Source organism: Barbus barbus (genome assembly GCF_936440315.1).
Source record: "Barbus barbus genome assembly, chromosome: 43".
Classification (NCBI taxonomy): domain Eukaryota; kingdom Metazoa; phylum Chordata; class Actinopteri; order Cypriniformes; family Cyprinidae; genus Barbus; species Barbus barbus.
This window is the reverse complement of record NC_136721.1, coordinates 18,828,066-18,852,263: the sequence shown is the minus strand read 5'-3', so window position 1 is coordinate 18,852,263 and position 24,198 is coordinate 18,828,066. Positions and strand designations below refer to the sequence as shown.

The following is a 24,198-nucleotide window of genomic DNA, read 5'->3' as shown; positions in this document are numbered from 1 at the left end:
GCACAATGTTTTTTTAACATTAAAAATAATAAGAAATGTTTCTTTAGTGCTAAATCAGCATATTAGAATGATTTCTTAAGGATCACGTGGCATTGAAGATTGTTAAAAATTCAGCTTTGTCATCACAGGAATAAGTTATATTCTAAAATACAATAAAATAGAAATCAGTTATTATTGTATCTTGTTTCATCATTTAAAATAGTGTTTGTGCTCAATTTATTTCACATAAATACACTTGGATTGACATTTTATTTAATGCATTAGCAATCAGACATTTTGAAAAGTGGCTTAAGCATCCAAATACTTCACACAGGCTGCTCTACACACACAAGCACGCTGAAATGTAGCACTGACATACCAGCGACAAGCAAATTAAAATACTTCCCAACCACAATGTGTTGCTCACCTCTTAAATATCGAGCAGCCATTACTGTGCCTTACAACTATAAATCTCGACTCTAACAACCTATGCGCCTTAGCGAACGACAGTTCTGCTGAACCAGCAGAAGGACTAATGTGACTCCCACGACCTCTTCAATGTGCAGCACACAAAAGCAACAATAGTGCTGTGATTAGAATCCCCGCAGAGCCAATCAGACGGGGTCACCAGAGCACACTGGGAGATCAATGCAGCAGTGCGCCGTCTCGTCCAAACACCAGCACCCACCAAAAGCGTCTGTCGCCCACTAGCACGCTGTTTAAAGGTTAGTACTAGCCATCCCTGAAAGGTCAAGGTGGAGTACTCGTACTCTGTTCTGTGTGTGTCATTGTTCATAATGCCACACATTTATAAATATCTCTCTCATGAACGGCTTCTTATATTTATTGTTTTTTCTTCTTTAGAAGCGTGCTAGAGGCTAAATAGGCTTTCAAATGAGCTTTCTACACAACTTTAGTTTCGGTACCCAGGAATTTGTCAGAATTACCCTGCAAATTGCTTCACCACGTTGTGAGACTGAACAAGAGGGTAGTAAATCAGGGCGGACCGAGGGAGATTTCTGCTGCGCTTTGCAGTACTGATGAAGTCGGTGTGTTGCGCGAGTGCACTCGCTTCTAACGGCCGCGGGGCCCGAGAAAGAGCGCGTGCTCTCCAATAGCCTTGGCAGATTTACACCCGGATGAACAGTTCATAAAACTCTCCCTATAATCACATTTAACAAATTCTGGCACACAAGTGAGAACAGAAGAAATTACGGAGGGGTGAGTAATAGTGCTAGGGCAAATTTGAGGAGCAGACAGAAAAAGTGTAGCAGTTTCCATAAAAATAATTTGTATAGGTTAATATTAATTGTTTTCAACATTGATACTAATAAAACATTTTTCTGACCACTCAAATAAATTAGAACGGCTTATGCGACACATAATACTGGAGTAATGGCAGCTGATAATTCAGTTTTGTCATCACAGGAATAAATTACATTTTAAAACATATTCAAATAGACCAATTCGGTGTAGACGTCATAGTTACGTCACTTGCAGCTAGGCACGCATACTAATGGTGACAGGAAAACACTGGTAACAAGTGGAAGGAAACAGGTAAAATCCATGGAAAAATTACAGAATTGGAATGAAAAGAATTTTTATAGAATACTGTCATCAAAGAAGCCAAATGTCTTTGACACCAGATGTTCTAACGGACATACTATGGAAGAAAACTGTTATGATTACTCTACTTTTAAAGCATAAATTTGATTTAAACAATAGGTCTACATAATATTCACATACTGTATGCTGTTTATAGGGGACGCATTGTATTAATACAGAAGTGTGGGATATATATCTCATATTCTGAGCTGAGGGGAAAAGAGAGAATGACAAGTTTTTCCTTATCAGAATTGTGAGATATAATCTCGGAATTGCGAGAATAAAGTCAGAATTTTGAAATATAAACACAAATTTACCTTTAAAAAAGAAAAAATAAACTTTTATTTCATGGCTCCATTGACTGCTACTTGAAAACGGTCATTTTCTGCCACGAGATAGGCTACGCCCACAAAAACATCATCACTGTTCGCAAACACCAAATTGGTCTAGAAACCACACTGTAAAAAAAAGTTGGGCAAACTTAAAATTTTAAAGCAACCAGCTTCAGCAGATTTTTGAGTTTTCTCAACTTCTTTTTTTAAGTTTATACAACAAAAAGTTGTGAAAAATCAGAAATGTTGTAAAAAAAATAAGTTGAGAAAACGCAAAAATCGGCTGAAGCTGGTTGCCTTAAACTTTTAAGTTGGCTCAACTTTTTTTGCTTTACAGTGCAGTTATTTTAAACTGTAATAATATTTCACAATATTATAGCTTTACTGCATTTTTAATCAAATAAATGGAGACTAAGTGAACACAAGACACTTCTGAATTAACACAGTAGTGTATCTTTTTTATATAATTTAAAAGCAAGAATTTGTGCTCTATTTATTTTTAAAAAAATGCATTACATTCAGACATTTTGAAGTCTGGCTTAAGCACCCAAATTCTTCACACAGGCTGCTTTACACACACAAACACATGCAGACCTCTGTGTGTTTAACAATTTCTGGCACAGAATACAAAAAATAGAGAGGTAAGGAACAGTGCTATTTGGCTCTCACATTTAAAAGGAGCCAATATGGGCAATGAACAGTGATTGATTGCTTAATTTGTCCGACTAACAGTGTACGCTCACAGTTCCTTAGGCAAATAATGACATGCAAAAACAATGATTTTTTTCCCTCACCCTTCACTGATTTATATATTTAATTCATATTGTTTAAAATTCATAACAGGGCACCTGCGTACAACTGCAGACGTCTTAGTGTTGTTCAGGTCTGATGGAGACTGAGTAACTACGGAACAGACTCTTGTATTTGGTGCTTCTTAATGTTTCATTCATATTCAATAATTTGCTGATAAAAAGACACCTAGCCCAAAACACTAATCCACCGGTTTGGATTTGCTCCTAATAAACGGTATTGTTCTAAATGGAAATGCATCGCGATCAAGGGTTTATCAGCCGAGTACACATTGTGTATGTTTACCAGAAAGACTTCTGTAAAATGCAAATCAAACACACACACACACTGCTGTTTTTTTAACTAATTATATGAAATGAGCACAAAAAGCTTATCAGAAGTAACAGAAAAAAATCCCAAGTAAACCAAATCAGGCTTAGCTTTAAAGTGCTACTGCCCATTAGCTAGCAGAGATGATCACAGATAGTTTAGCCCAGAGATACGTGTGACAGCGGATAAATGATGACTTGGGCAGCGGTCCACTGGCACTTCCACAGCATTGAGTTTGTCATCAGCTGGCACAAATAAGATAAAGAGCTTTGGTTTACGGAAATAACAACATAGACAGCTTTCATGAAAGACAATGCAAATTCTTCATCCGAACCTCTCTTACGCACCAGTGGAAACTCATTTCCACACTCAACCTACGGTATACAGCAGCACTTAAAACGACATCCATTTATTGAAGCTGGTGAGCTGTAAACAACACAGCTTTAACATCAAGCGTTTGAAGACTGTATCTCAGTATAGATGGGGCAGTCGTGGCCTAATGGATAGAGAGTTGGACTTGTAACCTGAAGGTCGTGGGTTCGAGTCTCAGGTCCAGCAGGGATTGTAGGTGGGGGAGTGAATAACCAACACTCTCTCCACCCTCAATACCACGACTGAGGTGAGACCCTTGAGCAAGGCACCGAACCCCCAACTGCTCCCCGGGTGCCGCAGCATTGGCTGCCCACTGCTCCAAGTGTTGGTCATCATACTTGGCCACACACCACTTCCCTTTCCCTTTCTTCAATAACTATGTAATTGTCTCCCACTTGGAGTTGTTCATTATTTTCAAGGGACAAAACTGCTTTATGAACATACTGTTTTAGGAAAATTCTGTTATATATGTTAATGGACAAATACACTACTGTTTAAATGTTTTTATTCATCAAGGATACAATAAAATAATCAAAAGTAAAAATAAAGTAAATGTCTTTTATATTTCATGGACAAATACACTACTATTGACAAGTTTGGGGCCAGTCATTGTTTTTAAAAGAAATAAATACTTTTATTCAGCTTTTTATTCAGCAACAGAGGATGCATTAAATTGATCAAAATCGAAAGACTTTCACATTGTTACAAAATATTTTGTTTACACACACACACAAATTACACAGTAATAATGGAAAAAGTTTCTTGAGCAGCAAATGAGCATTAGACACTGAAGACTGGAGTAAAATTACTGAAAATTTTGCTTTGCCATCAATAGTTAGTTATATATTTCACAACATTACAGAGCCCTATGAAATCTATTTTATATTTTCCCAAATTCCATTTTATTTTTTTCAGATTTCCATTTTTTTCCTTTGTTATTTTGTTATATATATATATATACACACACACACACACACACACACACACACACACACACACACACACACATATATATATATATATATATATATATATATATATATATATATATATATATATATATATATATATATATATATATATATATATATATATATATATATATATGTGCATTATTCTGGTAAATAATTTTTTACAATTTTACCAGAATAATAAAATAATAAAAATATATTTTTAAAACAAACCCCAAATCAAATACATCAGTTACACAAATAAAAGAAATCTCGTCATATAAACAAACCAAGGCTTTGTCTGTGCTCTGAGGCAACCACTGCATTTTAATCATCATCCAAACAAAGATGCTGCATGCATGCAGCATGAGCAGTTTTTAATCTAATTTAGACTGTATAATTTAAAAATTTTAAGCAAAAACAGAATGGTCTGACTTTAGTTTTCTGAAACTATACAAAACATATCTGAACGAAATAGCAGATGAGCTGAATGAGACTCACTCAAATTCACTCTCTGCCAGCAGGTGGCGCTTATGAACAGCAATGATACCATGTTTCCTGCGTTACCACTGTAAACAAAGTTGTGCTTATGAACACTAGCCTACTTTAATATGCATTGTTCGGAGGCAAGATGAAAAGAAAATGCCATCTAAACTTTTCTTAAGACAGTCAGTTCCCCTCGGAGATACATTCATATAAACTCCTACCCCAATTGTATCGCAATTTGTTTAGCATTTCAACCAATTTGAATCGTCACATTTTTAATCAATTTTCAACCGGCTCGCGGTTCATCGTTACATCCCTATTTAAAAAATAATGTTTTATTAATAATTGTATTATTGGTAGTAGTACTATCATTACATTAAGTAATATAGCCTATTTCTGTCACAGTTTCTTCAAGTTAAACCAGACTTCTATTTTGATAGGTTGTTTTGAAGACCTTTAAATTACTCTGTTTATATGATATGATGATCGTTTTTTTCAAAAGAACTTGTAAAATGCTAATGAAGTGACTCAGGGCAACTCTGGAGATTTTTCTCATGTGTTCATGCACTCATATTAAGAAGACTGAAATCACCGCGAGCGTCACGTGTGCTTCAGTACGTGTGTAGTAAGCAAAACCACGCATCTCTGCCATTCATTCATACATACATACAGAGACACGCAGAACATGAGGGATTCGTATTTAAATAGCATTTTGCGGCTTAATATTCACAGACACTAGTCCATACCATGTTGTGATTTAAGTGTACTGACCTACTTTTGATTTATTAATCTAAAATTTGGCAAGTTCTGTGACATTCTGTGTTATACAGTAAATTCAATTTTTTTATGACTGAATTTCGCAATTCCGCGTTGCGGAAATCATAGGGCACAAATATTACTGTTTTAACTCTATTTGTAATCAAATACATGCAGCATTGGTGAGCAAAGAGACTTCTTTCAAAACCAAAACAATCTTACCAATCAAGTACTAATTTGGTCATATCCTTATTACATATGCGTCAAGTACAGTAAGCACATTAAAGCGGTCATCGAATGCGAAATGCACTTTTACATGTTGTTTGAACATAAATGTGTTGGCAGTGTAAGTACACAATCACGCTATAATGATAAAAATCCACCCAATGTTTTTTTTATCTACTAAAATCATTACCCCTTTCACAAATCAAGCCGTTCTCAGCTTCTTGTCTCTGTGACGTCACGCAGGCCAAGGCCTCTCCCACGATAGTTGATTGACACTGTCGTCTTACCTTAGACCCCCCTGAGTGAACTTGTCATCAGTCCGCCACTGTTTTGACGCTGGAGCGGTTATAGACAAGTATGTCTATGTGCTTTGTTGTTGGATGTAAAAATGTACATAGCAGTCATCATTTACTTCCGACATCTGAGCAGCTGAAGATGCAGTGGATTACAATGCGCCCTCCGATCTGCCTAAATGCGTCTATTTTCACACAAATCATTCATGATCCAGCTTCACTTACAGAAGAAGGTTTTTTTATGGATCTTTGCAAACTGCCTTTCCTAATAACGTGCTAGTTAGCAAGTTCCGTGGCTAAAGTTTACAGTCTCTCAGTGAGCGGCTCGGAAGACAGGGGCGGGATTTAGAAGAGCTCGTTACCATTTAAAGCGTCATGCAACAAAACAGCTTGAGCTGTTTTGACCTTTTTTGGCAAGGTAAAAAAGTAGTTTTTTACACTACCATTGAGAAATTTTAACCAAAGTATCTTATAGACTTATTAAGACGCTAAAGAATCATATCAACTTGTGGAAAATGGGTGTTCGATGGCCCCTTTAAACCAGCTACTATAATTTAATAAGTATGCATTTAGATGTAAACTTTCACCTTCTTCTCATCGCCGTCCTGCAGAAGCTGCATGTGGCTGCGCCCCTGACTGTTGGACCTGCGCAGGGTGGCACTGCGATGCTCCGTCAGCAGGTCAGGGGGTGGGGACACGCTGCGCCCCTGCGGATCCACCCAGGTGTAGACATGATTTGTGACATAACCGCCCGGGATCCGTCCCACAGAACGCACTGACATGGAGATCTTTTTGCTGCCCTTCAGCACCTGTTAAAGACAAACACAGTGACATGGATAAATAGCGATACAATCAGTCTAGCGTGTCTGCTAAGCGATAAAAGGCAGAGACCGTTATGGGAATGTCAAGATATTCATGCGGAAATGCTAACATTTCCACTCCATAAGATAAAAAGCTCCATCAACACACATGCCGCACACAAACAAGGTAGCATACAGTGTCGACAAAGCTACCTGGAAAATGAAGATCAGCTCAAACTCAAGCTACAAGTTCCACAATTTAAAGCAGTTAAACACTTCAAGTTACTAACAAAAAAAGCTAACTACACAAAAGCTATTTATGTAAGCAAAGCTATTTATGGAAGCAATATTAAAATAATAATAATAATAATAATAATAAATAGAGAAAATAAGTAAATAAAAAGTTAAAATAAATAAGCAGATAAACAAATAATTTAAAAATGTAAAAAAAATATATACATATTTTGAAGTTAAATTTTGGAGGCATTTAAGTAAGCAATAACTTTAAAATTGTAACCAATAAATAGATAAAAAAGTAATTAATAAAAAATAAAACGTTATTAAACGTTAAATAAGTAAACGTTAAATAAGTAAAAAGATAAAAAAAATTATATAAATAGACAAATACAATTAAATAAAAAGATTATTATATAAATAAATAAAATTCAATAAACAAATAAATATTTTAAAATATTTAAAATAGTACTGCCAGGATTTACTAAAGAAGTGCAGTGATGAATTTGCGCTGAAAAGGCGTGGACACAGTTATTTTTACGCCTGACCTTATTGAATATGCATTTGTAGGAGTTTCCCTTTCAGACGCAAAATTTATGGGAGGAGAATATTCAAATTAATCACACAATGCAATTTACTAACGTTTGTGCTCGTCAAATTACTGGTATTTGCGCCGTTATTTAGCGCTCAAAAAAAGCATGTCTTAAAGCAGGTGGTAATTTTGCGCTGGTCATTATGGAAATTTAGTGTTCTTTAATGTGCGCATTGTCAGTAAATCACACAAAGAATTTCCCCTCCCATCAGCGCTTTCATGGAATTGTGCTCTAACGCTAATTTGCTCTGTTTAGAAAATCTGGCCCATAATTTTAAGCATATTTTTATTCATCCCAGTAAATTTAATCTTTTGATTTAGTTCACCAATAGCATTCAAATAGGATTCAGATTCACTTAATAATATACACTAAATACAACTCTAAACACTCTAATTAATCAAAAAACATAGCAATAACTAGGAGAATTTAACTAAATATTCATATAAATATATGCAAATACTATTCATATAAACTAAATATTCATAAAATGAGGTTTAGACAATTATGTGCAAGAATTTAAATGAATTGGTGAGTCATTTTAGAAGTTTACTTGCATGAATTATTTGAACAAACGTTATATTATATATATGTTATATTGAAAAGAGCTGAACTACTGAAAAATAAAGTAAGATAGCAGCGTTGCTCGAACACTTCTAAAACACATGGTCAGATCTCTGCTCAAGGGGGAACATGGAAGTCCCTGTTGTGTTTGCCTCATTGGTCTCTGATGGCCTAGTATGCTCACTATCACTCCACAGATCAAACTGGCACTGCGGGATGCCACAAATTCAGCTGAGTGTGAAATAACAGTTCTCTCTTCTACAACACACACACATTCACAGATACACTAAGCTGCCATTAAACACACACCTCCCAATGCAACCCCAGAACATATTATTGGCTTGAACTCCGAGAACTTCCTGTTCTCAGGGTGGCTTCACAGCATCTACTTCCCATGCAGCTCTGACTCCCTCACAATGCACTTCAGAAACAGTTAGGGAGTTTGTGTCTGCAGGCGCGCTCTGTTGCGTATCTCTGACCTAGTTCTGCTGAATGTTTATGGAGTTATTTAAGTGGCAAAATACAGTGGTCCAGATTTGAAGTGTAACAAAATAAAACTGCTTATTCCTGAGTCACTCCCTCAGTTGAAAATAAACACCAATGGTGCTTTGTTAATCCCCAAAAATGATTCAAAGCCCAAAGTTTGGATTTATTTAGCATTTTGCTTAATTTCTTGCCTGGGACAGGATTTGCCTGGGTTGTTTAAGTGGGAGACAAGTTGTTTTTTGGGGATAGGGGAATGCAAAGAAAGACAAGTAAAATGCAGACACCTCAGAATGAACAGGGAAAAAAGAGAAAAGGAAAAGATGAAAGACATAAAACAAATCTCGTAAAGGGATAGTTCACCCAGAAATTACATTCTGGTGTTTTCACACCCTTATGTAGTTCCAAAGCTGTTTGTGTTTTACACAAAAACAAAATTTTAAATAACTGTACTGGTTGTTCTTTGAAATTATAATGAATTCAGGCTTGACATGAAAGAAAAATGACCATACAAGCATCAAAACAGTAGTCCATATTATACTACCAGTCAGATGTTTAAATGTTTTTAAAAGTCTCTTATGCTCACTATAAGGCTGTATTTAAAACAGTATTATTGTGAAATATTATTACAATTTAAAAAAATCACTTTTAATTAGTTTTAAAATTTTCAGCAGCCATTACTTCAGTTTTGAGTGTCACATGATCCTTCAGAAATCATTCTAATATATTGAGTTGGAGCTCATTTCTTTTTATTATCAATATCGAAAACAGTTGTGGCGCTTAGTATTTGTGTTCTTGCTGTATAAAAATATGTTTGAATGGTAGTGTTTATTATTACATTATATTATAATATATTTTGATGCTTTTATGATTCTTTTGTTTCTAACTTGAAGCTCCTATTCACTGTAATTACATGAGGAAAAAACTACTAGTCCATTCTTCTTCCTTTTATATTTCACAGAAGAAATAAAGTCATGCGAGTTTGGTACAACATGAGGGTGAGTAAATGATATTCCTTTTTCAGCGAACTACTGCTTTAAGAGACTAGAGGAGAAGATAAAAACAGCTTTGTCCCTGCTGTGAATACTAACAAATAAAAGAGCGCCTGGCAGCGAGATTCTTAATGCACCATCGCTGCTCTAAAGTGCTGACTGTGACACTGTCTGATGGAGTGTGTCAACAAATGAGTGGAATAACCGAATACTGTTGGATGAGAGAGAGATGGAGATGGAGGGATGGAGAAGGAGAGAAAGCAGGCAGCTTATCAAATGCCTCCTGCATGTGATATGCCACAATGTCACCTTAGGAAAGCCAATAATGCCAATAATGTGGGAAAATGCATTAATAGCCCCAAGCAAGAACGGAAGGACATGATGAAAGAAAGTTTCATGCCGCCGAGAAAGAAGGAAAATGTTGGGTTCAGCTCATCTAGAAAACTTAACCTCAACTACTTCCATCAATGAGACGTTACAGAGGTGAAGCAACACCTTAAGACTAGATATGCGCATTAGGAAGGAAAATAGAGTCAGTTTGATTTCACATTGACTTTAAAGGCCATGAACACTTAAAGCTAATTGCTCCAAGTAATTTCAGATCTAAGCCTGATGGCCTTACCAATTCACATGAACACCAGCACACACACACACACACAAACTGAGCTGCCAGGCATTCTGTTTATTTACTGCCATTTCCAATGGGACCGATAAAGCATCCAAGGGCAGAATGAGAAATCAAGTCGTAAATGCCGAATGTTTGAGTGTGTGACGTTCATGTGCAATGACCAGCTGGCAGGGATACTGAAGCAAACAGAAAACGCATACATAAACAGACAATCTGTGATTGTTGCTTTGCATTAGCATAACAAAAAGGGGCCAATTAGATGATCACAAAGGGTAATTGGGTCTGGTTAGTAGTGCTGTGTGCTCAGAATGCATTTATGAGATTACGCAGACGAGCTAGGAAGGGGCGCAGGAGACATTTGCATGTGATTGAGCGATTCTGGATGAAAACCAGGAGGATAATGAATATAAAATATTTAAGAATCAATGTAGGACAATTAGATGGATAGGAGGCAGTTTCTGTGCTCACATATGGTGCTTTTTGTGTAGGTGTGATTATATTATCCCAACAGATATACAGTTCCTTTCATATAGTACTGAGTTATGATTTTTGAACACCATAATACAGTGAAAAAGTAATATTGTGAAATATTATTTCAATTTAAAATAACAGTTTTCTATACAATCTGATGAACTCCTGTGATGGCAAAGCCAAATTTTCAGCAGCCATTTATCCTCAGTGTCACATGATCAATCAGAAATCATTCATAATATGTTGATTTGGTGCTCAAAAAACATTTCATATCAATGAAAAAATAAAGAAAGAAAAAAATAAAAGAAAGGAACTGTATCTTTGTATCAAAGATTCATCTAAACTGTCAGATGTTTCTCCTAAAACTCTTTACAAGAAAAAGTAGATCCATATAAGACAGTGATTGCGAATATACAGCTATGAAACTAATATGAATAACATAACTGAGAACATTTGGTCTCAGAAGAATCTGATGAGAAACGGTTGAGATTACTAGGATGGTTCTAAAGCAGCAGCAAGTCTTTCCATTAAAAGTTTCCATTAGATCTCGATTTAATCTCCTTCTCAAACGTTTTTCACACTATGTTTATCCCGGGATTAACCTTTTTTAACCCAGAGTTAAGGCCACTTTCAACCCTGGGTTGGCGTTGGCACCAGCAACAAATAATGAATGATAAACTAAACAACACAGCCTCATTAGATCCTCAAGCACTTTGTACAGCCGCATAAACATTCGCATTGTAGTGTCTAAGTGGAAGCCATTTAAAAAATGATGACAACCATATTAACTGAAGCATCTAAACCAGGCTGCATGCTTGCTGCAAACTGTACTCTAGGCTAATATAATCTACTCTGAGCCTTGTAAATATGCAACTAAGCTAGGGAAAGTAAAATTTAAAGTAGCAATATTGTGATTCGAAACTCATTTTAACTTGTATTGTAACTGATTACAATAAAACATTTTAAGTAAAAGTAATGCACTAAGTATTTTTAAAGCACCATGCTTGATTTCCAGGCATTAAAATTGCTACTTTTTTATTTTTTTTTTGCTTTAAAAAGTGTTCATTTCCCCCAACACAGTTAACACGCTATGACAGGCAGGCTGATCGTCCACCTGTCACTGCCATGAGTCATGCATTTCCCTTAGGCATTACTGCATAAGCAAAATCTCATCTGCCAAAGCAATAACGAAACAATTTCTCATTTATTCCTTATAATGAGACCAGGCACAACAAAGTGCAATTTTAACACTAGTTCCTCACGAAAGGATAATGAATTATGCTCAAAGTTAAGTAGTAAAATGGCAGAACTTGTCAGAAATGTCATCTGGAGAACAACATGTGTTGCCGGCAGTGAGGTCTGATATAGTTTGACAGCTATGGACAGCACTGACATCTTTCAACTGTTCTGTCCAGAGCTGTGGCATCTTATGCTAGATGGATCGATCGGACTACGCCGAGCTGCTACAGCAAACATTTCTTGCTCTCTCCAAGTATCCTTCTTTCCATCTGTCACTCTTCCCTGCTTTCCAACTTCTTGTCTCATCTCTCATTCTTATTTATGATTTATTTAGCAGGGGTCTCCACCACATGGGATGACAAGCAGGAGAGAAAAGACAGGAGTTTTTAGAGAGAGAGAGAGAGAGAGCGCTTGACTTAAGGGCAGATTTTGTGCTTGAATCAGGGGGAAGATTAAGGGTGATTTTTCACTCTTTGACTGAAACATGAGAGAATAGTTTAAGAGGTTTTGCAAACAACAAAAACAGACAAAGCATGGTGGGACATACATATATAGTACAGACAAACAACAGTATCATCTCTCCGGGCTTGTTGACGACGTCTATGTCAGGGAGAATTGTTTCAGCTAAATCAAAGCTGACAGGAGACAGGATAAACATACTAATGCTCTCCTCAAAATGCAAAAACAGCTCGAATCAGACTCTCAAATGTATGCAAATACCATATGAAGCCTGTCAAAGCACAAAACTGCAAAAAAAATCCATTACTTAATCAGTATTTTTGTCTCGTTTTGCATTGAAAACCATCTAAACATCCTTAAAACAAGATCAATTTACTAGAGAAGCAAAACTGAAAAAGATATTAAGACTTGACAAACCTGATGAGAAATAATATTTGAATGAGATCAGAGAATTAGTTTATATGCTGAAGAACCAGTGCTCTATGTTACTGTTGCATCATCTCCTATAATCAGCTTCACCCAGACACTACCAGTGCTGTCACGCTAAAGGAGATCTGCTTTTCCCAACAGGCCATAGCATGGATACTTGGTCCTACATGTCAGAGCAAATGCTTTTAGAGACCCACAAACCAATGCATTCACAAGCATACAGACTCACAGCAAAGAAAACAAATGTATGACCTTTATATAACAGATAAAAGCACTTAGAACAGTACAAATTCACATGAACATTTATATTGTGTGAGATGCACAAACTTTTTTTCCACTAGATCAGTGTGAGAGATTGGAAATGCGTAACAAGAAAAGACAATTACAAAGACGTAATTACAACAGGGGGATGTAGTCCTGTTGGGCAAACTCAAATAAGATTTCTTCTGTGAGATCTTATTATTGTGTTGGCAAACGGTGCCACCGGCAGCACTCGCCAGTACTGTATTATACATCTGGTTATGGAATGATATCTGATTTTCTCTCTGCCTGGAAGTGAGGGAAAGATGAAGAAATTGAGAATGATATATTGAGAAATAGGAAATATCTACTATTCGTGTCCATGACCTGTTCTACATTTGCTCCCCGACCTCCCGGTGTGTACTTGCTTCTGAGGCGAAAGCTGGCAGAAAATTAACAGAATTTTCATTTTTGTGTGAATTATTCCTGTGAAGTTGTGAAGAATTTCTTGATTTTAAGAATTAGGACAGAAATTTACAAGTGAAAACAGCCCAAAGCAGTTCTAAACAAATATGCTGGTGGTATTTTAGCCAGAAGCAAAGGTTTTAAGATTTTTTTTTATTATAAACATGCTGATTTTCACTTCACAAGACATTAATTGATGGACTGGAGTCATGTGGATTATTGTGATGTTTTTATCAGCTGTTTAGACTCTCATTCTGACGGCACCATTCACTGCAGAAGATCCATTGGTGAGGAAGTGATGTAATGCTAAATTCCCCCAAATCTGTTCTGATCGACATCTTGGATGGTCCGAGGGTGAGTAAATGTTTAGCAAATATTAATTTTCAGGTGAACTATACCTTTAAAAGCTAAATGTTCTTAAAGATTCCCACTCTTTTTAACACATACTTGAATTTTACAGTCATTTGTGAATTACTGGATTATTATTATTTTTTTTTTATTTCAACAAGATAAAAAAAAATGAATTAATTAGATTTTATTTTTTACATAGATTTTATACATTACTTAAATCACACTTTTAAAATCATGCTACCTCATATGTGACCCTGGACCACAAAACCAGTCATAAGGGTCAATTTTTTAAAATTGAGATTATACATTATCTGAAAGCTGAATAAATAAGCTTTTTTATACATGATGTATGGTTTGTTAGGATAGGACAGTATGTGGCCGAGATACAGCTTTTTGAAAATCTGGAATCTGAGGGAGCTCTGGTTCTTCAATGAAAATAAATAAAACAGGGCCCTGACCCCCTGTTTGAGAACCACTGGTGTAAAGACTATAAGAAAGCCATTTGTAGGTTAATTTCCCTAAAAAGTATAAATACTGTGATTCTGTGTTGCTATCAATAAGAATTTCAACCAGGCCAACACAACAACAATGGCTAAACCAATGGTGTAAATTTGGGGCAGGACAGTGTTTAATCATTATCATTTTATATTCAATCTCACAAAAATGTAGCTCACAATAGAAGATACCTCTTTTCAGTCTGGAAGTCATGACAGCTTTCCACAGTTCAGTTCACCTCTCTGTTCCCCAGCTCTTGCTGCACAGGCTACCTCAGTTCATTATTTGTGCTCTGCTTGTGCTGGCAAGATAGAGAGTGACCCTGGGACCATACCGCAAGCGTGTGTGAATGGCTAGCTGGGAAGAGCTGTTGACCCTGGGCTCAAAACCATCCATCTCCTCTGCTGGGACTGGAGAGCGAACACCGAGGCATGGAACTCCTTCTTTATTTACGAAAATTACTGTAGTTAATCACTCATCCTCGTCATAAGATGAGGAGCAGGCGCAAAGAGAGCAGAAAAGCACTGATTTTGATAACACTTAAATCAAGTGAAATAGCACGAATCAGGACGAGTGTTTATCATTGCTTGCAACCCTGCCAAACACTGCAGCAAGTTCAAAATGAGCTTCTCAAGGGCCCAGACTGGAGTTTTAACCCTTTAACTGGCCTCACAAGCATGTGATTTTAGCCACTTTTTAAGTCACAATGTGTGTTTTTGTTTCTAACATCACACACATGCTGTATATACAAACTATAGTAAAGTTTAAAGAACAAAACAAAAGTTTAAAACACTTTTGTCCCTGTCAACTTCCCTTTCTTTCTCTTTTCTTATATTTCTTGAATTGTGATGCTATTTTTCAATGCACTGAATGGCGATCTGATTTTCAGCATCCTCTGGGAGGCGTATGAATTCAGAGTTTGTTTTTATGTGTTTGTGTATCAGAAGAAAGATGAAGTGTTGCCTCTGGATCTACACTGCCACAGGCTTTCTCTGGTGCGTTCAGTGGTCACCTGTGCGTAAAATTAACTCCCAACACCTGGGTCACTGCCAAAAGGATGCTTGCCTACAAAACACACACACACACACACACACAAACTAACATGACCCGACACAATGATTCAAACAGTGGCCAGTGATGCCAGCCATGTAATAGTAGAGTATTTAATGTTGGTTGTTTTATCAAACATCAAAGTCTCATTCAGAAGGTGAAACAAGTGGATTTCACATGCAAATGTAATCAAGTTCAGTCACAGGCCTGCTTGATTTAAAAACCTGTATGTTTTGTATTAGTAGAATATGTATGGATCCTCAAGTTATTGAAAAAAAAACATTGTAAAACTCCATATGAATATTTAGAGGAAACCCATAGAAAACTAGTTTAACATTTAACATTTAAATGACAAAATTAGGCTACAGCAGATGTTTTACCATGGAGTGATGCTTTTTAATGCTATTAAAAGTATGAAACAGGTTTGTGTGCAGCTTGAGTATTAAAATAAATAGACAGCTTTGTCCAGAAATTATAGATATATTTTTGAATCATAAAAAAAAAAAATCAAACATGAAAAAAAACAATTACGCATTGTCTTACCCTATGAGAGAAGCCAGGCTAATTGCGGTTTTCTTGGATATCTAAATGGGTCTATTAGTGTAATGGTGGACAATAACGCCCTTTATTTAAAAAAGCAGCCCTTTTAAATTAGCTTTTTCCAGCAACTTCCAAGAAAAGACTAGGAGGTGCATATGTTGAATCCAGCAGCATGGACTTCTGAGAAACCCTTATTTCATTTTTGAGCACACTGTGCTTTGTGGGACATGTTTATGTGAGAAATCAGGCTGTAATTGTGTTTCTAGCCCTGATTTCTGTCTCCTGGAGTGTTATTTCCTTTTCTGTGGGATCAGCCAGTTAGGCTGAGCACATAAAGATGGGCTGACTGTCCGGATCACTTCATTAGTGGCTTGTCAGTGTCACTTGTGGCCTTTTCAACCGGGTCCAATTATGGTCCACCCACCGGCTCGAGAGAGGAAGGAGCAGACGTGCTTGAGTCATGCGTGGCCGTGTTAGCACAGGGAATCAAATCACACACGGCAAACGGCAGCCAAATTTAATTATACAAGAGATAATCTGCTAGATATCTGCCCGCCGTTCAGACACACTTCCATACGTATGTCCACCTACAGGTGCAGACAGGATGCAACAATCCTCGTGCAAATCTGAGGAAGTTTAATCAAGTTTAGTCTGCATACACATGTGACTCTGGACCACAAAACCAGTCTTAAGTCACTGGGGTATATTTGTAGCAATAGCCAAAAATACATTGTATGGGTCAAAATGATTGATTTTTCTTTAATTAATCCAAAAATCATTAGGATATTAAGTAAACATCATGTTCCATGAAGATATTTTGTAAATGTCCTACTGTAAATATATCAAAACTTAATTTTGATTAGTGATATGCATTGCTAAGAACTTCATTTGGACAAATTTAAAGGCGATTTTCTCAATATTTAGATTGTTTTGCACCCTCAGATTCCAGTTTTTTTATTGCTTTAAGAAATTATATACCAGATTATTTTATGAAAGAAATCACTATTCAATGCATATGCATAAAATTGATCAAGTAAGACATTTATGATGTCAGTAAAAGCCATTTATGATAATTGATATATTGATTATAATAAAATAACATATATTTTTTTAATTAAATACTCTTCTTTCGAACTTTCTATATATTAAAGAATCCTGAAAAAAGTTTTTAGGGAGGAAAAAAAAGACATGTTTCTTGAATAGCAAAATAGCATATTAGACACTGAAGAGTGCAGTAATGTCCATTACAGAAATAAATAAATTCCATCCATCCATCCATCCATCTTCTTCCGCTTATCCGGGGCCGGGTCGCGGGGGCAGCAGTCTAAGCAGAGATGCCCAGACTTCCCTCTCCCTAGACACTTCCTCCAGCTCTTCCGGGGGGACACCGAGGCGTTCCCAGGCCAGCCGGGAGACATAGTCTCTCCAGCGTGTCCTAGGTCTTCCCCGGGGTCTCCTCCCAGTGGGACGCGCCCGGAACACCTTCCCGGGAAGGCGTCCAGGAGGCATCCGGAACAGATGCCCGAGCCACCTCAGCTGACCCCTCTCAATGTGAAGGAGCAGCAGCTCTACTCTGAGCTCCTCCCGAGTGACCGAGCTTCTCACCCTATCTCTAAGGGATCGCCCAGCCACCCTGCGGAGAAAGCTCATTTCAGCCGCCTGTATCCGGGATCTTGTCCTTTCGGTCATGACCCAAAGCTCATGACCATAGGTGAGAGTAGGAACGTAGATTGACCGGTAAATCGAGAGCTTCACCTTGCGGCTCAGCTCTTTCTTCACCACGACAGACTAGTACATCGACCGCAATACTGCAGAAGATGCACCGATCCGTCTGTCAATCTCCCGTTCCATCCTTCCCTCACTCGTGAACAAAACCCCAAGATACTTAAACTCCTCCACTTGAGGCAGGAACTCTCCACCAACCTGAAGTGGGCAAACCACCCTTTTCCGACTGAGGACCATGGCCTCGGATTTTGAGGTGCTGATTCTCATCCCAGCCGCTTCACACTCGGCTGCAAACCGTCCCAGTGCCTGCTGAAGGTCCTGGCTTGATGAAGCCAACACGACAACGTCATCTGCAAAAAGCAGAGACGAAATCGTGGTGGTCACCAAACCTGACACCCTCCGGCCCCCGGCTGCGCCTAGAAATTCTGTCCATAAAACTTATGAACAGAACCGGCGACAAAGGGCAGCCCTGCCGGAGTCCAACATGCACCGGGAACAAGTCTGACTTACTGCCGGCAATGCGAACCAAGCTCCTGCTTCGGTCATACAGGGACCGGACAGCCCTTAGTAAAGGACCCCGGACCCCATACTCCCGGAGCACCCTCCACAGGCCGCCGCGAGGGACACAGTCGAATGCCTTCTCCAAATCCACAAAACACATGTGGACTGGTTGGGCAAACTCCCATGAACCCCCCAGCACCCTGTAGAGGGTATAGAGCTGGTCCAGTGTTCCACGGCCCGGACGAAAAATAAATAAATTGAAATAAATAAATTGTATTTTAAAATATATTAATAGAAAATGTTTAGTTTAAATTGTAATAGTATTTCACAATATTCCTGTTGTTTTTAGTGTATTTTTGATCAATTAATTAGTGAGACTTATTTCAAAAATTTAAAAACTTTTAAACAATAGTGAATGTAAAGACTACATAAATGATTAACAATTTATCATTATTTTTTTTTACCTGAAGAAATATTAATTAATAAGTCATTTAGTCTTACGGCATTATACACATGCCTGAATGTTGTAAAATACAGCAGTATGTGGGAGTAAGAATTGTTTATTTGTTGTTCTCAATAGAATTAGAATCCTGTGGAACACACACTCTTAAAAACATACTAAGAGACTATGGCTAGATAATAGGAAAGGGGAAGTGAGATATCTTCCACATGATCTAGCCAACTCTGCAATCTCACCCGGCAGCACAAACTGAAGCAAAAATATTTTCAAAACAGCTGTGGGCTCATCTCTGACCGACCACCGATCAATTTCCTTCACATCAAGCTCCTCGCAAAGATGAAAAAGAAAATGAGAGTTGGAAAGAGAAAAACAAAGAGAAAAAAGGGAAAGGGATGGACTAGTTTGTTGACTTGGCTCTTCAATTACATGCTCCCTTTTCTAGTGGTGCTTTAATTTTACGTTCAATCCTGTGGCGTTTCACCGCACGTCTCATTGGGTCTGTCTGGGTGATAAGACAGAGTCCCACTTATCAATTCAGCCATCATCTCTCTCTCTCTCTCTCTCTCACACACACACACACACACACACACACACACACACACAAACACAAACAAACACACACACCAGCCTCATCCAATCAACCTCACTGATTTCACTGCAAAGAGCTTAAGCTCTCCGCAAACAAAGATACGGCAGGGTTTACTGGATAATTTCCACTCTCCGCTTACTCTCAAACTCTCTGCTTACCTTATCTTAACCCTCACCCTCAGGGTTGTGACTAGTACTCAACAAACTAGTAAACACTGTACAGAAGGCTATAGTGGGTTTGTATTTGGTCAACAGATGTTAAATTAATGAGACTGCGCTAGGCTAATTTCGAAACACTATGACGAGGACACGGACCATTCGTAGAAAAATGAAAAGGAGAAATTTCAAAGCTCAATACGGCAGCTGCAAGAAAGGGAATTCAGCCTTACAGTTAAGAGAGCCAATTAACTTTTATTCTAGAACATACACCAGCTGGACCAGCATGAAAAATTCATATTTTTAAAAGTAATTTAAACCCAATTAAGCTAAATTTATGATTTCTGACATAATTTCTTATTCAAGTAGATAGGAGCTGCTCTAAAAGGAGCACCAAAAGAACTAATTCAGAATAGTTCAATTTATACAACGAAAACAAATAGATTGTGCTATATCAGCATTGAACAGAGCAGTATAATAGTTCTTAAGCTGAACACACTCGAATATGAACTGCACTAAATATGAAAATAAAGATAGTTTATGAAAGTGTGTGCATTGTAACAATCCACTGGTTAGTATTGCTGCGTGTGCAATTAATGTGACATTAAAAACAGCAATGTAGCTTTATTACGGTATTGTAGCAGTGTTAATGAAAAAGTTTTTGTTATTTTACGCTGAAAGAAATACATAAATGAAGAAAATCTTACAATTTACTGATGGGGCCAAATTGAGATCTGCATATCTCTGGAACTGAATTATAAAATGCCTTAGAAATGAAGATGCCAAAAAAAAAAACCCTAGTCTCATGGCATTTACGTACCTGGGTGCACTTTTTAGCAAGACATGAAATACGTACCAATAACTATATTACTACAGTTTCAGTTTCCAAAAAAAACAAACACTAGAGGCAGTAAAACTCTAACACCTTTTACTCCTTTTCACACAAATTTATAGAGTTCTGATTAATAAAGTGTGTTTTTTGCACAATTACTTTAAGAATATCATATCACGACTTCAAAACAATATTAAAAAGCTGGGAGATTTGAAAACTGATGCCTTTGAACGTTAGCATCACACATATCCAGCCTCGTATCTGTCAGTTTTCATAGACGGTAAGTTTGTTCAGTAGCTCACGGAGTACAGAGCTGTACTTAGGAGGCGAGGAGCTCCGGTTCAAATCCCGTGTAACTATGGTTCAACAAAACTATCGGGTAGGTTTAGGGTTGGGTTTGGTGTAGGGCATATTTCCAACACGATAGAGCATGAACTTTTAGCGACAGACCCCGGATATTTGAATTCTGAACCGCTGCAATACGTACCTATATCAACATAATAAAAACGTGCTAGGGTTCACGTATTTAACCTGTGTTTTAGCGTCACTCAGTGGACATTTCTCTTTGGAACTGCGGCAAAACATACAGTAAGGTACGTAAAACGGTGTCGCACAGAGGTACGTATTTTTATGAGACCAGGTTGCAAAAAAAGTTTGTAAAGAACTCAGAACTGAACTGAGTACTGAGTTACAGGAACTGAGTTACAGGCATTTTTGAAAAGGTCATCTTTGGCATATTGCTAAAGTCAACTAATTTTACTAACAAACCTGCCAATCGCTGTGTAAAATTGAAATAATTATGCTGGCAAAAAAAAAATTCTGAAGTTTTCTAAAGTCAATTTGGCTCCAAATCTCAGGTGAAAACTGTCATTTTGACCCCCTCTACAAAACAGTGGATTACTTGGTAATTATTCACACATGGCATTTAATATTTTGGCTTTCAACCATTTATGCATATCTTTCTTCAGAATTAAAATACTAACAAATTCAAAAAATTTTAGACGAGGAAGTTTCTGAAATATGGTCGATATGAATCACCCAGCTTGATTTTTCAGGAACTTCACATTATAAAACAGCTGAGTTACTGCTACTGTCATGTTACTGAAAAATGTAATTACAGTGCTTTCTTTTCTACTTTTAGTTAGTTAATCCCTAGCGCCAGTGCACATACCTGCACAGTCCAATCAAAATGATCCATATGGAGGGAAATGCATATCATGAAAGTGAAACTACACTTCTTTTTTTTTTTTTTGCACAAAGCAAATCCAATGCCTCTCGGCTGGAGAGACAGCTGAGTTCTGAAGGATTTTTTAAATCACCATCAGGAGAACGACTGTTCTGTCTTTTTGAGCAGAGTGAGGAACGATCTTAAAACATATTCATTCTCTCAAAATCATTTGGCAGAGAAAAGGACAATTTTCCAAGGTCAGTTCAAATGTAGGAACAGTGTGCACCTTAAATTGTTTCAGTCTGTAGGTATCATTTCCTTTAACAATACAACGTTCCAGGAGTGTGTGTGTGTGTGTAGGCCAGGTTTTTCCAACACTGTGGGGACCAAATGTCCCCATAAGGGTGATTATGCATTGTAGGGACCAACCAGCAGCAATTTGCCTGTTCACACTAAAGCAACATATTTAATGTTCAATAAACAGCTACGCGGAGGTGGATTTTGGACCAATGACATTTTACGGTGGGCGGGACTAAATAGCACAATAATACAAAATCAACCTTTTTATGCCTGGTTAGGACATGTTTAGGGGTATTTTTAGCAGATAAAATGTGTAATTATCTTAATATATAAACAATAGAAGTCAATGGATATCTCCAGCATGACAAGTTGGTCACATGGCACTTAAATGACCGATTGCATTGTTGTGGGAAAGCACTCTCATGAAAAACACAGCTCTCCTCAGAAGCACACAATATTATAACTGCAGAAAAGCAGTCACTGGCCTCTACAACAAAATTAATCAATATCCATTTAGGGGCCATTTTTAGTTGTTGTTTCGTCTACGCTAATGCAAGCCACTTTCTAAGGCAGAAGGCCGGGTCAATATTTCCAACCCCACATTTTCACTCGTCCGACAAAAATAGCAGGAAATTCACTGCAAAGGCCGATTTCCTAATTTCTAATTACAAATACTGAGACCACAAACACACCAGCATTGATTAACATCATATCAGCCAACTGCACCTAAAAGTGACATGACAGGCCACGCATACAGCGAATACAGTTTTCTTGTTCCTCTCTGTTCGGCACAGCTAAATTACACGAGGCTTGTTCATTAAGCATAAAGCCTATGAGGAAGTCATTAAGTAATGACTGGACTATGAGAGACCAATAAACAAGGCTTGTACAATAAGCCCCTGCAGAGACAGACTTAACAGCCATTTATGTTGAGGACATCAGGGGACCGATAATCATTTTATAGCATCCATTCTTTCAACTTAATCCATTACTAAATACACTGGTGACTTGCAACACACACGAGAGGAGGGGAAAAAGGGAAGTGTTCTTTCACACTCTATCAAGTATTGGTGATACAATATTAGGAGTCAGGTTTTGCTATAGAGTATATTACAGCTTACACAACAATGATGTTTGGTCCTGTAATCTGACTGGTAAAATAGTAATACAATTATCTGCCAATTAATTTTTTATTAAAAACAGATTTTTTTTTCCAGGCACTCATAATTACTGGAGAAAGATTGCTTTGCAAATCCAAAGCAAATCAACCTTTTGAATTTGAAGGCATTCGGACTGCGTTACTGTAACTTTTACCATCTAAATTTTCTTTCTTTTCTCCAATCTCAAGTGGAATTTAAGAAGTAGCTATACAGTATGTGCTTTTGTATGTCAAAGACTGGTTTACAGCTGAATTACAGTGTATGAAAACAGGTTTCATATATGCTAGACTGATGTCTGCTGTATTCCATTAAAGGAGGATGCTTTTGCTAATGCATGATATTAGAAGTCACTTCCACCCTGCTCTGTTCTCGCCCACTCCATCCTATAGAGAGGCTGAGAGTGCATAATTACAAAGGAGCAGTGGCATAAAATAAGCACTCCTGGATTGACAGACACAGAAACGTGGGTGGATGGATGAATTGACAGGAGGAGGAATGGATGGATGTAGAAAGACAGATCAACAGATACAGTAGAACAATACAACAATAGATAGAATAACAGAAACACAGATAGAAAGACAAATGGATAGACAGACAGAACAACAGACAGACCGAGTGACTCAACAATCAACAGAGAGGGACAGATAGATCTATATATAGAGGTAGAGAGAGGATAGATAAAATAATTTAAAGAATGATAGACAGAGAGATAGATGATCTATAGACAGAATGATAGATACAGATGGACAGAGAGACAAGGATACATATACAGCCAAAGACAAATCGCTAAACAGACAGAAGGATAAAACAACTGACCGATAGAGAACGACAGAGACATATACAGACAAAATGACAGAAAGATAGAAGGATAGATGAGAGAATGACAGATAGAATGACAGGTAGAATGATGAATAAACAGGCAGACAGCTAGACAGATGGATGATGGACAGATAGACAGAGAAATTATGCTATGAACACAGAGATGTGTGAAGTGATGTGAACGAGGGCCATGTGTGTTATTCCCTCTACACAGTGCTTAGAGGAAGAGAAGGGAAGCTATTTTTAGGGAGACCAGGAACTTGATGTGGAGGAGTGGCATGGTCTGTCACACAGCTGCCCAACAAGAGATTCTTGGCCCCATGCAATGTCTGTTTTCTGCTA

General features: G+C 37.5%; 1 protein-coding gene across 1 annotated transcript in view; it reads right to left on the bottom strand.

The window, feature by feature from the left end:
- Positions 1–24,198, bottom strand: part of LOC306862338 (whirlin-like) — a gene marked incomplete at both ends in the record, with an annotated part of 84,027 nt that overhangs the window by 41,569 nt on the left and 18,260 nt on the right. Inside the window, one exon of the mRNA XM_079405094.1 lies at positions 6,705–6,926. Within this exon, the coding sequence (XP_079261220.1) occupies positions 6,705–6,926 (222 nt within the window). The remainder of the gene's footprint in view (positions 1–6,704; positions 6,927–24,198) is intronic.